This window comes from Eufriesea mexicana, unplaced genomic scaffold (assembly GCF_001483705.2).
Source record: "Eufriesea mexicana isolate 0111107269 unplaced genomic scaffold, ASM148370v2 scaffold739, whole genome shotgun sequence".
Taxonomy (NCBI): Eukaryota; Metazoa; Arthropoda; class Insecta; order Hymenoptera; family Apidae; genus Eufriesea; species Eufriesea mexicana.
The window spans coordinates 478,156-496,353 of NW_016908892.1; the positions used below are offsets into that span (position 1 = coordinate 478,156).

At 40.4% G+C, this 18,198-nt stretch overlaps 1 protein-coding gene across 1 annotated transcript in view; it reads right to left on the reverse strand.

Moving 5' to 3' along the window:
* Positions 1-18,198, reverse strand: part of LOC108546631 (telomerase-binding protein EST1A) — a 229,031-nt gene that overhangs the window by 58,487 nt on the left and 152,346 nt on the right. The window contains 3 exon segments of the mRNA XM_017898834.1: positions 13,024-13,227; positions 14,084-14,257; positions 14,673-14,776. Coding sequence (XP_017754323.1) covers positions 13,024-13,227; positions 14,084-14,257; positions 14,673-14,776 — 482 coding nt within the window.

Consider the following 18,198-nt stretch of genomic DNA (forward strand, 5'->3'; position numbering starts at 1 on the left):
ATGCCACTCTCTCCCCATTCGTTTTGCATCTTCACTATACCTCGCCATCTACTAAATACGGAAAGAAAATATAACAGAAAACCGTTGAATAAAATTTGTATTTCCATATTTCATCGCTTATCTCGAATCTGCCTAACGAAAATTACGCGAAGAAGAATATTCCTGCTAAATCAACCTAAACAATATTCCACGTCGAGGCTAGCTCGACGAAAAGCGAGACAAAATATCGTATCCGGAAATTTGTCGAGATAAAAAGAAAAATTAAACTGCAACTAAATAACCAATTCTTCCTTCTCGTCGATAGCATACGCTATCTCATAACTCAATCCCTAACCAAACACCCTTTTCAATCTCTCCCGTCCAATAAAAACGTCCACGCGAAGGCAAAAGAGCATCCACGGCGCATTCCATTCAGAATATCGATTCAGCCGCGAATGAAAAGAATAAAATAGAAAAAGGGGTAGGAGAAAGTATGTAAACCATCGGCACGAACGTGACTGAACGTCGTGGAAAATGATACGCGGGCAGAGACTCTAGGCCGCGGCAGATGAGGCGTAAAAATGGCCGAGGGATGGGAGAATATAAATTACTTCTCGTGGCTACGTCCTTCGTATGATCGCGTGTTACCGTTAACTCGGCCCTTGCGATTACGTTTCCCCATGGGATTCGTCTCGTTTCTTTTTTTCCCCGCGATTCGCGCCCGGATACATTCTTCGTTCAACCGCGACGAGCAAACTCGTTTAATGGCACAGGATCGGAGAAGAAAGGGGCCATTTTGATATCGCTTGATAGTCCAGGATAAGGAATAATGGATATCTGTGTCTATTCTTTTTCTCTTCCTTTTTCTCGCTATTTTCCTGCTTTTATTTATTAATAGTTGAGAGAAATTATTGCGAAAAATCTTGCAAAATTTACTTGATTTTTAAGGAACACTGTCACATCGTGTAAAATACTTTCAGGGGATATTAAATTAGGATGACACTAAATATGCGAATTATTTGAATATCAGAATTGTGGAATGACGGATTTTTAATGAAAAATTTTGAAAGATATTTATTGAAAAATTGGAAAATTAATCTAGGTAGGAAAAATGAATGCCGGGGTTAAAATTGATGGAAGAGGTGGACACAAGAATTGATACAATCGAGGAAGCAATAAGAGGAATTACAAATATTTTATTAATAGTTGAAATGGTCCAATTATTGGTTTTGATCCACGCTTCCTAATTAATAATAAAATCAATGTAGCCAAAGACACCGATAAAAAAAATTCAAAATTATTTACCAATAGCTTAATTGGTCCGAGCATACATCCTAATTAATGAAAAAAATCAATACAAACAAGGAGGCAATAAAAAGAATTCCAAATTTTAGATCAATGGATGAATTGATGTAGGTACACGTTCTAATTAATAAGAAAATCAATGCAGCCAAGATACTGAGAGAAAAAATTGCAAAATTACCTACTAATAGTACAATTGGTATAAGCACACATCCCAATTAATTAAAAAAAAATTAATAAAAACAAAGCGCCAATAAAAAGATTCCAAATTTTGTACCAATAGGTAAATTGATCTACATACACAACCTAATTAATAAGAAAATGAATGCAGCCAAGACCCTAAGAGAAAAAATTCCAAATTATTTACCAATACTACAATTGCTCCCAAGTATAAATAAAATGTCAATAAAAAAATTCCAAATTCTAGACCAATAGGTAAACTCATCTACGTACACATCCTAATTAACCCTTTGCACGTGAGAAGCACCTCTAGTCGCCATTTGATAAAATTTCGAAGCTCGATATTAATTAATATATCAAATTTAAGATAATATAACAGTGTACGAGGTATCGAAATTAAATAATTCGACCTGTTAAAATTATTACACGATTTCTTACTTACTGTTAGAAAAATATCATCGGCCTTATATCAGAAAATTTTTCAACTCGTACACCTGTTTAGTCAAAAAATCGTCGAGTGCAAAGGGTTAATAAGAAAATGAATGCAGCCAAGACCCTAAGAGAAAAAATTCCAAATTATCTACCAATATTACAATTAGTCCAAGTACAAACAAAATACCAAAAAAGAAAATTCAAAATTTAAGACCACTAGATAAACTGACACACACGTTCTAATTAATACAAAAATCAATGTAGTCAAGGCACGAATAAAAGATAACTAAAATCTTTTATCAATAGCTCAACTGGTCCAAGCACACGTGCTAATTAACGCTAGATTTACGGAACCCGTCAATTTGACGGAAGGATTGCTCCAAATATACGATGGTAAGAGATTTAGTTAACTTATCTTAAGACTGTTAATATAATATATAATTGTTTTTAAATTAAACTAATCGTTAAAAAAAGAAAGTGGTTTCCTTTACCTGTCAATTTGACAGGTGTCCTTAGAAATAGGTATACAGATAGCGTCCGTAAACCTAGTGTTAATAAGAAAATGAATACCTAACCTAACCAAGACCGCAAGAGAAAAAATTGCAAGTTTTCAACCGGTAGCTGAACTGGTCCAAGGTTCGATCCACTGGTCCATTCTAATTACGCTACGTAGCACGTAATCTCATCAATCCACGGACATCAAGTTCTTCCACGAGCACCTTTCCCGCGTGTTCTTCGGTACACAGGCCCATCCACATTGCCGAACCTAACGCGCGCTACCCTCGAACAGCGCCGATTCCGTCCGAAATAAATGGCCCTTTCTTAACGGTACGCGTAATTAGGCGCCCATCGGCTGCTCGCGTTTCCTCGTGAACCTCGTGAAATATTTTCGGCGCGGCAAAGGTCCTCGACAGACCTCCCGGCTACGTTCTAGATCGCCGATCCAAGGTTCATCGACCAACCATGACGGTTTAGCGCGGACGAAGGCGAAGGAGAGAGGAAAAAAAAGAGGAACCGTTCGAGATTGTGCTATGGACCAGGGATATCTTAGGCGATTAATTGGTCACAGTTCGCGATGGACGCTTCGAGGATTTCTGCTCGTTCCGCTTGAAAATGGCCGACATTGCTACTACGCTTTCGCGAGTCCCTGATTAGTTCCTTTCTTTCCGAGGATCCAGGATCTCCGGACAATGCCGTTTAAAGGTATTTGGACACGCGATGGAGGAGCTTCCTTGATGATCATCGTTACCTTCCGAAGGATCGAATGGTAGCCGTGTATCTTGGTAATTGGATTAAAAAATTCGGAGAATTTAGAATTCTGTAAATTGGTCCCTAACCTTCTTGCACGAAATACGGGATTAACCTATCGACTAATCAAGGCCGTTTCTTCTCCAAACTTCTCTAGTCGTAGGTACGGCGAGTAGACGTTACGGATTAGGCAAGAAAAATGAAAGGAAGAGCAAGATGGCGCCAGCCCTTTCGCAACTGTGGATCCGTACATGAATTTGGATGAAGGGCGTTGGTAAATAAGCCCTCATACGCGAGAATTATGGTTGTCGAATATTCTACTAGCTTTCTATCGACTTCTTCGATAGATTAATATAATTAAAGCAGTTAAAAATATCTAGAATTAACGATTATCGTCTCGTTCGTTATTTATGTCATTTTCAAAGTCCACGTCCATGGATACTCCATGATTTTGATTTAATTTAAATCCAATTCGATGCATTTAGAAAACCTCGGTCAATGATACCCAAGCAAAATCTAATTTAAATAAAATTCTAACAATAACAACGAATTTTTTCCTTTTAGCTCTGATAATAAATAAGAAAATAACATCTAAAATATAATTCCTATTGTTGTTATTATTATTAAATAATTCATATCAAAGAAATTAAAATAAAAAGACATTTTTTCTACGACAGGACAATTACCCCTACGTCCAATCATCGATTCATCCTCACCCCCCACACACTTGGCTCCCAACTTGGATAACTATAATTCATCACAAAGTCGAAATAGACGAAAAATCACGCAACGGATTGAAACGGAAGACAGCTAAGGCCCTGCCTGTAGAATACGTCGGTGACCCTCGGTTTTTACGCGTGAAAAGGCACGCCACGACCATGGCCATGAATATGTTAATTCCATTTGAAAATTTTTGGCAAACAACCCAGCGACGGGGACACCAGCGACCTGCCTATACGAGATGAAGACGGTGTAACGGACGCGTGAGAACGCGGCTCGAAACATGCAAATTCGATTGCTTCGAAAGAGGCGACGCAAAAAGTGGTTCTGGGTAACGTGGCCGCGGGAATTAAAAACGTTGTCTCGGATGCGAGGATGAAACGAAGGATGAACGGGACCGTTAATTCGGACAAGGCACATTGTTGCTCGTGGGATCGAATCTATCGCGAAACTTGGTGCACGGAACTCTGCCGATCCTGTTCCGTGGATATCGGCTGATTTTCCAAGGATCACGGTCTATTTAGAGTCCATTTACAGTTTAAAGTCCAGGATTCTACCATGGGAGACGACTGATGTAACCGAAGAGCACCTGGCAAAGTACTCGAGAATGTTCCAGGGTCAATGGAACGTTTGGAACAACCTAATACGCTACTATGGTAGCGCTAGAACTGCCAAAGCGTGCCAAATGCTCTTTCACTTTCACCATACTGCTTTAATTATCGCTAATATCGTATTTAGGTACTCGTTACGGATCGGTAGTTCCAGCGTTAATGCCAAATAGTCTATTCGTGGCAATTATGGTGCCCAATTTATGCAGTAATAGTATCAGTAGTCGCTACTAGATGTCAAACATAGCAACACCGCTAGTTACTAAGTCATTCGTTTAATTAACACCGAAACTACCGACCACGTGATTCCTGTCTAATTACACCGGACAATGATAATTAAAGCGAAAGCAAATACACGCGCGTAATTATCTAATCCTGTCCATTGACAAACGGGAAAATGAACCGTGCGAAATATATACATCTGCATGCAAAACCGATCCAACTGGTGAGATATTCCTAACCTCGACAACCGATCTACCTAAATCTCCGAGCAACGGCAATTAAAAGAGCCCGAATACACAAGTCATAAATAACCTCCAGCAGCGTTTAAAAAACGCCGCGAAGCCGCGAACGAAATTCACCATAGACGGTAATCTACATCATCATCACGTCCTTTCCCATCAAAAAACCCCTTCCTTCGGGATCAATAAATCACTCGGTTCCGCTTCTTCAATGTTCCATCAACGACCGGTAAAACAACGCGAAACGTGTTATAACTGTACCAAAAAAAAAGAAAAAACGAAGAAAAAAGAAGCAAACGAGACCCGCGCACGACGAATAATTCGTAAGAGCCGCGAGGTTTGGGCCCGCGCGAGCAGAACGGTACCTGCCGGCAGAACTCGGAACTAACGCGCGAGATACGTGACCGGGCCGCCGCCATCGTTACCAGGCGCCTCTGTGCACCGCGTACCCCGGGGGTTACGGGGACTCGAATTAAAAGCGAATTAAACAGAACGTTATCCGCCCGGCGCTCGACCCTGAACACGCGAAATTTCGACTCGATCAACCGGGACACGCCTTTATTTCATGCGAGATTTATATACGTCGCGGCGAATGAAGAGAGGCGAAAAAAGAGGGAGAACGGCAGGCCGGAGCGAGAGAAAAAGAATAACAAGTGCAATCTATCAGGATGAGTATCGCGGAGATTTAGAGTAAACCCCCGCCAGGCTGATGACCGAAGCGATTGGACGTCGCTAATGACGGAACGGGTTCGGACACCGGGTTAATTTCGAATGTACCGGGCACCGGTTGCTTTCGGTTGCGTGATTATTTGATGCCCGGCAAGTAATTGCATGGTGTCTCGGTTGTACCCGGAGTTGAAGGATGATAGGGGCAACTGTTGTTTTTCGATGTTGGAAAAAATAAGGATTTATGGCCTGACTCGGGTCTTCGATCCTTTCGAGCTTCGGGTGGAACGATCGAAAAAGAAAGGGTTGATGGCAGGGTAATAATTGGGCACCTTGTCGTTCCTTTGGATTGAAGGGGAGGGGGCATAGTCGAAATTAGAAGGTATGAACCAAGTGCTTATTTTTTATTTCAGCAAATCACTCCCATGATCCGTGGTGCATCCGAGGTTTAATAGGGATGCATTGGAATCCAATTTTTGGGCCCTATCACTTTCGAAACTTGACACGTGAATTTTATATTCCGCGAGATTAGTAACTCTTTTACTACCTACTCGCAATTATCAACTTCCCCTCACTCATGTGTCATCAACCCCTATTTATTTACGTTCATATAATTAATTCAAGATTATTCTATATTCAAATGCGATTGAACAGTGTTATATATCGTTGAAGCATGGGCCTGACAGTAGAAGGGTTACGTCCAAATTACATTTCAATATTTTACCAAAAATTACCAAAATTGAGTATGAAATATAAATGACCAAATATTTTTGCTCCAACCCTTAGAAACTTAATTAGAATACACCTCGAAACAACCCTACATTACCCCACCACTCCTATGACTAAGAATTATATCAAAACCCCACTTAACCAACGAAAAATGAGGAAAATAAATGAAAACCATGGAAAACAAAACAACTCTGCTAAATTATACACAATACAAACCAGAATATACTTCATTCTTACTATCACATTTCTCGTACCGCTTCAATCTCGGTCTCGTACCACAAACAGTCACAAGGCCCAAAACTGCTTAATTTCACTCGGAATACCAAAAGTTACCAAAATTGAGTATGAAATATAAATGACCAAAAATATTCCCTCCAAACCTTCAAAACTTAATTAGAATACACTTTACACTTCAGTTTTACCTCGAACTAACTCTATATCACCCCACCACTCGTATGAGCAGTAATCATACCAAAACCCCAGTTGACCAACGAAAAATGAGGAAAATAAATGAAAACCATGGAAACCAAAACGACTCTGTTAAACTATATACAATACAAACCAGAATATACTTCATTCTTGCTGTCACATTTCTCGTACGACTTCAATCTCTGTCTCTGGTACCATAAACAGTTACAAGGCCCAAAACTGCTTAATTTCACGCGGAATGCTTTAAATGCAAATGGAGAGCTGGCACTATTTTTACGGGAATTTAAGCTAATTAAATGCGCGATGTTCTTATTCGCGTTCACATGCGCCGACAGGGGCAAGCGGTTACGACGAATTTAGAGCACCCCCTTGACGAATGACATAATTGGACGTGGACGCAGGTGGAACAGGTTCCACTTGACGAGGAAATTGTTCCAGATGTATACGCGAACAGGTTGCTGGCTTTCGGTGTACGAGATAATTGGCGCACGCGACTTCGGCATTAAGCCTGCACGTATACAGGCGAGGATAACGCGAGCACCGGTCGCGAGGATACACGTTACGTTCCCACTGTGATCCTTGGGAATCTAACGAATCAACAGTTAGCGTGACACAAATAAAGACCAGGCCCGATTATGCATTCAATTAGGCGTATGCAAATTAAACGGACGTTCGTAAACCTACTTGCGAAAATTACTGCAACGGACGACACGTCGATGTTGCTGACCCCTGCGCTTAACCCCCTTGCCTCGCGAGCGTGTAATACACGGTGAACAGAACGAATTTCTGGGTATCTCGCGTGATACATGAAACGCGTGGAAAATGAATTTCTACGTTCCATACGTCACACGCGACAGTGTATCATGTACTCGTGCCTCTGTTTTTAACTCTGAATAATTGGATTTTTCGTGATGCACGAGGATAAGAATTATGTTGTCATCGAGTATTGGTGATTGTACATGTGAGCAAATTTTTAAATAGGTAACCTACTTCAGAGGTGTATAGTGAAGAGCAAATAGTAGAAGGGGAATGTATGCAGGGGTTGTCAAATGGTTAAGGGAAGTAGAGAAGCGAATATAAAGGTGAGAGGGTTGACAGTATGTTGACGAATGGATGTAAAGAACTAGTTTGTAAGTTAAAATATGGAGGATGTGAATGTGTAAAAATTGGGTACACAGTCTGGTCCAATTTTGGACCTAAGGGCTAAAATTTATCTTATTTATTTTGACATTAAATGTCATATCAGTTGACTTGTCAAACACTCTTTTACTGTATTGATATTAATACTTGACACTCGAAAATTTTTTAATTGTGAAGAAATAGCAATTCGAAGCTTCTTTTATGATTTTATAAGCTCAGTGATGCTTCTTTTGATAAAATATGGAAAGAAAATTATGCGTTTGCGTCAGGGATGAATGAGTCGAATTATTTTATTCCAGTATTTCGTGTGTAGTTAGTTTTAATATAAATATTGGCACTTATTCGTCGTTTAAGTTGTGATATTATAAGGAATAGCGACTGAGAGTCGTAAAATATCGAATGACAGTTGCGAACATAATGAATAAAATTATAAGCTGTTATAATAAGGCGTTCGAAGAATGTGATGATACATCGTGGAGAATTTGGCGCCAATAGTGTGGAATGTCTAGGCACGTGTCTGGGTCTTCAGGTTCTCGGGACAATGAGGCATAGACCGGGGCACAAAGGGACCCCGTGGCCTATTGAAAGCGAGGATTGACACTTGCCAGGGTTATTGGATGAAAAATGAACTCATGGGATTCCACCCTGGTGCCAATAAATATAGGAAGACAGGATGTCCTATCTACGAATCTTGTATCCTTTTCTACCTAGTATCCTACTGATCTTCTCGTTCAAAAATAACTAAGTAACTAGCCCAAAGTAACTAGAAATTTACCAACACACTGTCAATTTTTCTTAAAAATCTACTCGATTCCTCCTACCAAGAATGCATTCAAGCCCTAACCAACTGAATAAAAACTAAAGAAAAAAGAAAATTCTCAACTTCAAACGATGGTGATCGATGATCACCTAAGTAGAAGATCTTTCACCAAAAATTTCCTAAGCAATGGTCAATATACCAGAATCCCAGTCACAACTTAAATTTCTCGGTTCGTAGCGAACTTGCAATTGCACCAAAAACTCCCTAGCCAACGCCTACTGTACTTTATACCCCATAACATCGTCAAATAATACTAGATTAACTGGATCTTCGTCAGACTTGGAGGAAAAAGTGCCTAGCCACTGTGAAAGACGAAAATCCTATTTAAATAGGATTTAAAGGCGCAGTCGGTCGTATCAGCCGCATGATGTTGGTAAAAAGGAAAGATTCCGAGGGACGAAAAAGGGAGGTTGGATAGCTTGAGGAAAGAAGAACGAGCAGCGATACAACGAGCAGGATCCGATCGAACTACCGAGTCCCTGCAGCAGTCGGATATCAAAAGGTGTCCTTTATTTCGGCGTGCTTGTCACCGGGTCCCTTTATCGTTTCCACGTCCAACGGGGGACTAACTTTATACTCTGCCACGATATTCTCGTGTTCCATGGCGAAACCGTGCGCCGATAACGCCCGGCTTGGCAAAAATTCACCAGATACGGGCGAATTTATTTTGTCCTCCCCGCGGACGAAAAAGTCGACAGGGCGGAGGGAGATAATGCAAGCAAGGCGAAACGAATTCGGTGGATACTCCAGACGGGATTTCGTTGGTCGGTAGGCTGGAAAGAGAATTTTGATGCGGTGTGAAGAATTAAAAGTGTGTACAGCGAGAGGGAATGAGAAATGGTTGGGTATTAAGGCTGAAGGGTTGATGTCGGGAAGGAAAGATATTACAGTGGAAGCAGTGTGGATAATTACGAGGCCTGGTAGTGGTGTCGGATGGAAGACGGATGTGTATTAAATGATTTTTTCGCTTGTAATTTGGCTGAGGTTTGAATTATAAGGTTCGTAAGTAAATTTATAGCGAGTTTTAAGGGAATCATAACGCGTGCGATGTTATTGGTATAATATGATGCGATTTAAGGTCGATGCACATATGGGGAGAGTAATGTGGTGGTAGCTTTGGTGTACGAATCACTGTTATACGGTTTCACTCTGTACAGAGTAATGCGTTATAATATACGATCTATATTCTGGGTTATTGCAAATGGCTGATTTGCAATTGAATTTATAGGAATTTTCGAATGTTCTAATTTCGCGAAATTATTTTTGAAAATAAATAAATATAATTTTCGAATGTATCAATTCTAATATAATTAATCAATATTTCCTAACGATATTTCCCATGATAATACTCGTACGAAGTAAATTATTGACCTAAAATGCACTTTACAGGGTAATTAGTAACTGACTTTATAGGAATTTTTGTAGGTAATTCTGGTGTAATAAAAAGTGTAATTATTACTAATAAGTATAGTTTCCAAATGCATCGATCAATATCTTTTCAAGTAGTTGAACACACTAGAATATAATTGGAGCTCTCAATCTAAAAAATATACATTCCTGTGTTACATATAATTTAAGAAACCTGAGCATTTATCTTCTCGTGTGTACTTTGTCAGAACAAACAGGACATTGCTTTGATTGCGAACAGGAAATAATCAGTAGAAGTTCTAAAAACCATCCGACATGTATCTAATTACCCAATACTTAAATATTTCACACGATCCGCACAGCAAAATAGGAACATTAACCGTACACGTTATTCGAGATACAGGATTCTCATTGTGCAGATAAAATCAACATATATCACCGTTCCATTCGACATCCTAAATTCCAAGCAAGAACATCAACAAATCATATACTACTCCATGACCAAGCAAACATTAGCAATTATCTCCAAATCTTATTAATTCCTTAGAACTTCCTGCGTTTAATTTTCTTAAACTTTACGACTTCCTGCTATAAAACGCGCAACTTGATTTGCCTTTTAAGGATCAAAATGCCTATTCCGCTTCGTCACTGATTTGTAATTAACCTGTGTACGGGAACTAAAAAATATTATTCCTCTGGAATTACTATAAAGGCTACAATTTATTCCAGGAAAGTGACGATCCATAACGTTTTTGATATTTAAATAAAAATTAAGCTAATCACATACGAAGAGACTTAAGAGAAATCAGCATATTTAAAGCAAACAATTCTTGGATTACAAATGACTTGGATAGTTACCATTCCTGGTACCTAACCCAAAGGAACCATCCTGTGACGACCTAGAATTGAAACAAAAGAGTGCAGTATTTGGTGGAATATTTAAGAAATAAATCATAGAAATGAACCAAAGTTCCAGGATGCATCGATAACTAACTAATAGCTAACAAATACTTGAACCAAGGTACCTTCTCCTCTGCCTCTACCACACCTGGCTCAGCTGAAAAATATCTTCTAGCCGGGCGGAGGAGGAAGATGGAGGGCCGGGGACCACATAGTACGCGCAAAATCCGGCCCCGGTCGGGGGTTCGATAATAAATATGCAAAAAGGAGGAGCCCCGATGCCGTAAATAAAAACGGCGGGTTTGCGTGCTGCGATCTGAGCGCACAACAGCAGAAGAAGAAGAAGAAGACGACAAAGAAGGGGACGAGGAGGAGGCCCGAAATAAAAGGACGAAACCGAATCGAGGAGAGGGCGTACGAGCAGAAAAGAAACGAGGGAACGAACGAAAGGAACGACCAGCCAACGGTACGCAACCGACGTGTCCTGGTAATCTCTTGATTTAGTTCGACTTAGGGCCACGCTACGTGTTCCTCTGGCCACTTTGTCGGCTACCTTCGCGAACGAACGATGAAGATACGGGAAACGACCGGCGGATGTACCCCAAGTGTGGAATCATCGAACCTCGCGATATCGAGCTGACGTCTCTATTTATAGAAGCTTCCAGCAGGGCTGCGTGAATTTGGAAGCCACGATTCCGCTTCGCTGGCTGGCTGCGATTTTTTCGCCAGGGGATAAGAAGACCTGGGAGAAAGAAGAATCGTGGAGAGTGAATGGTCCAAGATATAAAGTTCCAGAGAGTGATTTTGGGGAAATCGTTGAGATTTGTAATTTTAGGAATTACGATAGATACACCAGTTTATTTTTGGAGTGCTGGTTTGCTTCAGTAGAAGGTTTCAGTGAGATGTAGAAAATAATTATACTTGGGGGGTGAGAATAGGAATTGGGGGTATATTTGCAAGATGATAGGTTCTATATTGTTTCCTTCTTCAGACTTGCAGAATTTCAGACTTCAACCAATGTCAAACTTTTCACTAACTTGCAAGCAGTCATGCATTAATCAACTGGAATTAATGAAGAGTCGTGGAGAGTGGATGGTTTGACATATAAAGTTCAGTCCAGAGAGTGATTTTTAGGAAAATCGTTGAGATTTGTAATTTTAGGAATTATAATAGGTATACCAGTTTATTTTTGGAGTGCTGGTTTGCTTCAGTAGAAGGTTTCAATGAGATGTAGAAAATAATTATACTTGGGGGTGAGAATAGGAATTGGAAGTGTATTTGCAAGATGATATATTCTATATTGTATCCTTCTTCAGAATTTCAGAATTTCAGAATTTCAGACTTCAACCAATGTCAACCTTTCCATTAACTTGCAAGCAATTATGCATTAATCAACTGAAATTATTGAAGAATCGTGGAGAGTGGATGGTCCAAGATATAAAGTCCCAGAGAGTGATTTTGGAAAAATCGTTGAGATTTGTAATTTTAGGAATTACAATAGATACACCAGTTTATTTTTGGAGTGCTGATTTGCTTCAGTAGAAGGTTTCAATGAAGTGTAAAAATTAATTATACTTGGGGGTGAGAATAGGAATTGGGGGTACGTTCTATATTGTATCCTTCTTCTTTCTGAAATATTACCCTAGGATTTGCTGTCTTAAAAAGGAAGGGTCTTTCAATCTCAGACTTCAATCAATGTCAACCTTTCCACTAACTTGCAAGCAGTCATGCATTAATCAAACTGAAATTATTGAAAAAGAGAAAATGTTAATTTACCTAATAAAATGAAATAAAAATAGAGAGGTAAGATAGGATACAAAGAACACGAGATACGATTTCAATAGTTCAATCAAAACAAATGATTCCCTGATTTTATCCCGTTACTCCATTTCGACATCGAATCTCGACCGAAAACAGCGATATAACGAGAAAGAGATGATCGATCGGTGCCTGATATCGATCGAACGGATCTATAGATCATCTATATAGTCGTTTAACGAGCAAACGGAGTAGCCTGAAGGGATAGATGTTCGCTACTCACCTGCACTCGCTGCCGATGACGATCCTGCTTCCGCTGCCGCCTCTCCAGCTCCTCTTTTCTCTCGATCAGCGACCTTATCTCGACCGTGGCCACGGGCACGTTGCTATCGTCAGGTACGTCTGTGCACGAGGGTAATCTCCTCAGGGTGGAAACAGGCTCATCCTCACCCTCGCTGTAACTTTCCACTAGAAGCTCGGAGTCGCTCTGGAAGCAAATCAAGAATTCCGTTTGAATTCATTATAGCGAATGAGCATGGGAATAGGGGGACTGAAACTAATTTTCTCCGAGAATTACTTTGTTTCAACATGCCTTTTCTTCGCTTTTATTGGATTTTTAATAGGAGATTATCTTTTTCTAAGGAGATTACTTTTTCGAAGGTGATGGAGCGTTTGAAATAACTTTTAATTGGTTTATGTCTCCCTAAATGATGCGAGGATGATGGCTGTAGCTGTGAGGTTTGGATCTTTTCCCCTTTCTAGAATGTTATGATACTACTCTGTCCTCTAGTTTGAAGTATATCAAATAAGAAGCAGACACTAAATCTTCATAGTAGGTTTCCTCAGCAAATTTAGTTACTTTAGCAATCACTCAATGACTTAATTCTCACATAAAATAACGTTTATGGATAACATGAAATTGTAACATGGAATGAATAAAATATCAAACCCTTCGTCGTCCCAAACGTATCTCACATCCAACTGTATTCCCTTCCAGATCACCCAGCACCTCCCCGTATCGATATTCGATAACGAGTAGTCAATTCTCTCAAAACCTATTTTACTGTAACGATATCACCAAACAGCAACCCCTCCGCTTCAGCAAATCCATCCCCCATCCTTCGATTTACGTAAACGACGCGTTAATCCCCTTTCATCAAAATTCCATCTGCCCTGACCCCCTCCAAACACGAAGGCTCAAATGAATAATTCAGAAAGAGGGAGAAGAATAAGGATCGTTGTCATCGTCCTTAAACAAAATTCTTCCTTCGGCGACCGACGACGTGGTGGATCTCTAAAACACGTGGCGTGTTTAATACACTCTTCCAGGGCTAGTTAGTTACCTGTTCCGGTGGTGAACTCGGTGTACTCGTGCTCGAGGTCTCCACCACGGAGACGTACTCGCTGACGCCAGTCTCGCTCTTCTGCAACTTCAATACAGGCGTCTCGAGGCCGCACAGGAACACTTGGCCGAAGAACAGAATCTTGTTTATCCTGAGGCACACTTGAGCGACTTCCTGGAATACGACATGAGCCGGGACTTAGAACGGATAGAGAAGAGAACCGGAGAACGCGAGAGGCTCTTTTGAAATTTCAATCACGAGTCGAATGAGGATCGATCTATGTTCGAAGTTTGTAATAAATGAGTTTCGGGTCGTAATACGATACTTGGGTGTGGTTTGATCGAAACGGTAGCCTTGGTATTCTGTCATGAGTTATTAAGGTAATAAATAATTTCATTTGTTCCCCTGATTTTCCTTGCAACGAGTAACTGCAGATTTTCTTGAATTCTTCTCGTTTCTTTTTGTTTGATGGGGCAAAGAATAATATAAAAGCAATATTTAAACAGCCTAAAAAATTTTGTAAGGATATAATTAATTTCAAATTGCTGTAAATATATCTACAAATATATTTGTTCTTGTAATTACTTACCATGTCTTCGTTTTTCTCGGCATAACAAGGATCCTGAGGATTCGACATCAACGGCGTGAATCCTGCCAAAGTCATATCTTCCGGCAGCTTCACCAGTTCAAGCTCTATAACAAACATTGAATAGAAACTCTCGATTAAATTGCAAATATACCACTAAAGGTCGCTAAAAATCCCACGTGAATTTCTCATTTAAAACATAACCTCAATCTGTCGCGTACCCTGTTGTAGGAACAGTATGAACTTACAAAAGTCGCTAAAAATATGCATAAGCGAAGTTAACCATTAAAGTACCGTAGAAATGACAGCATAAACGTGAATGGTATCTCGATTAAACATTCCTTGTATTTTTAAAATAAGAAAAAGAGATCGAGTGCTTTTCGCCGTATAAGATACTAAAAATGTATATTCCGATCTTAATGTATCTCGAGAATACATCGTTGAGGTTATCAATACTTCTAAAGTTACGTAAAGATTACTTCCGCTTCGATGTCTTGACTCGAACAAATTCAGCTTTCATAAGTGATCAAGGCTCCTCTTGCACACATCACTTTTGTTTAAAAAACCGAAATACTAACGCGAATCATTCACCGTACATAGAACGGTAAACAAAACTCATATCGAATAAAGATAGAAAACATTAGCCGTCCTAACCTCAAACGTCGAAAGACCATGCGTATCTTCAATCTCCTCGAAACATCGTCACAGATAATACCTTGCATTAGCTTGTTTCAAATACCAATACCGCCGCATCAGTTACCATTAAAAGAAATCTAACCTAACAACCAGGATTGCCACTCGTCGGTCACGTTCCACGTTCCGCCAAAAATGCGGCTACTCGAAAACTCGGCAGCACGCGGTACAGTTAGACGCTGAACCCCTGTGTATGAGAGTATTACGATTACCAGCAGTCGCGGCGCAACGTCAGTACCGTTGCGAGAAACTTACGATATAAATATCGAAATAAATAGTTACGGCGCAGATATTGCAGCACGGTTTTACCGAAAATTATGCCGCTGGATCGAAGCGACAGATAATGACGAGTCCAGCCTGTTATCATGCAAATATCGAGCGGGTGCACTGGCGATAAACATTCAGTAACAACTACCGGGGAGTGGCAGGGCGTTCCGGTTGGTTCCGTGCTCGGACGAACGTGGCTGAAGAATATTCAACCTGTCGGATGACACTGCTTCGCGTACGATCGATGCACTCCTTCCAGTTACATTGTTACACGCATACTTCGCGTCATTGATCGTCGATAATAGAACGATTTAACGACGGGAGAAGAACCTGCCTCGAGACTGTTGAAACAAGTATGTAATCGTCCGTGTATGTGCAGGATGATACTTCGAAGACAATGATTTTTCGCCTTGCACGACCACGAAAATTACGGTAGTCCTTGTATAATGAGGTTAAGAATAAAACGATCGACGCGACTCTCTTTCTCTTTTTCCCCCCCGTGATGCAACGCGACCCTACGGAGAAAAAGTGAAGCTCCCAGTACGCGTGTCTGCGTAGGTAAGTAGGGAAAAAAGGCGGATACGTTGGATTAGCGCGTCTTCCTTTGATCCTTTCGCTCTCGTGCTCGGTGAATTTAATTAAAGCGTAGCTTTAAAATGTCGAATATATATTCTTTTCATTTCTCATTTCCTTCTTATTTTTCCTGTAACCATGGTTAACAAAATTTAAACAAATATTATTCTTATAACCCTCAAATTATATTTATAATGATAAATAAATTAATATGTAATATAATTCGAAATTAGACACGTCGTAGTACAAATTTGGATCGACATATAATATTCAAAAATCATGTCAATTTCTAGCATGACGAACTCGTGTCTGTGACAGGCTTCATTTTCCACTAACTCTAAGTGACTTGTTAATTAACAGATATATGCAACCGTCATGTAACACAGTTAATTAGGAACAATCAAAATTATATTATACTAAATTTAATAATTCAAACAAATGTAACTGTCGTATTTCATCGGATTATTTATGGAAATCATTCGATTGAAACTTTATTATTTAATCGCTTAAATTATCGAAATATTCGCTGCATATATATATATATCCTTAACAAAATAACGAAATTCTATAACACAGCTTAACAGAACTTTGCAGAATTCAAACTGATTATCCTCACTGAGTACCTTCATAACCTCTCCGCCACTCCCGTCAAATCAAACTCCCAGCTTTAATCCTCCAAGATTCCAATATGCTCTATATCTAGCTATCTAAAATTTCGATATCTAATATACCAACGTCTAGAAACTCACCGAATCCATTATCCCTTCTATTGCAACAATGTTCCGAATCTGATAAGCCAGTCGTGCCATCGGATCCCTAGACTCGCGTTCGACACCGCAGACCAAGCGACGCTGTTGCGTCTGGTGGATTTCGAATGCAACGTGCCAGCGGCCATTAATATTCGCCCGAGCGCAGCTTGAATCGCTTTACACGGTCAGGCCGCATTTATCGCGAATATTACACGAAGTTCATGGTCATCGTGGCCGAGGAACTCGCACGGAACGTGAGGAGGATCGAGTTAGGAGGATCAGCGTGGCAGGCCTCGCAATCGATCATCCGGGGACCCCGCGCGAGGTAGATTAAAGCCCGCGCTCGTCCCGGCCTGGTGCAAGGAAATATAGAAACCTAATCGCGCACGCGAAATAGAGAGCGTGCTCGCCTTGTTAATGCGAATTCCGAATAGGTGTCGTGGCAGTCGCGATCACGCGAAACCCGTATCGCTCGCCGCGCTAACGAAGCGAGGGTACTCTACGATCGTACACGAAAGTGTTCGAACGTTACATTTGCTACTTCCAACGAGTGACATGTATGTGTTAAATCGAGTTGTTTGAAATAACACATTACACTGTAAACCGCCACATAAACAGAACAAGAAGTATAATATTAATAGAAAATAAAACACAGAATTCTAGTATTGAAATATGTAAGGTTAAAACGAAGGCACTGATATTATCGAAATAAAAACATAACCCTTTCTCTATCATGATACGAAATTCTAACCTTAATTTCTACCAAACACCCAAATTAGAATCCCGATTTTCCCCATCCTACCAAACATCACGTTCACACGAAAGTCTCTCATGGAAACGATAATCATTACGAACATGACGCGGCATAACCTCTTTTCTCCCGCGAAAAAGCATTTTAGACACCGTCGCGAGAACCGATCTCCTCGTAGCTGTTCGAAGACCGAGCATCGTCCAGCGAGAGAAGAAACAAGAAAGGGAAAAAAAACTCGTGGAACAGGGGAGGGGGGAGGAAAAAAGAAGAGGAAAAGAGAGGAAGAAACATCTTCGACGATCTTCACAATAACATTCTTTCTCGGGTCCGGTGGGCACGTTCGCAACGCGTTGGCCCGCCCGACGCGGCAGCCATCCTTCCACTCTTGTACCTTTTGTCCAATTTATCCATTGTGCCTCGGGTGTAACGCGCGGGTAAATCGAGGAGAGAGAAACGGGACGCGGAGATACCGGGTGGACAACGAGGAAGGATAGAG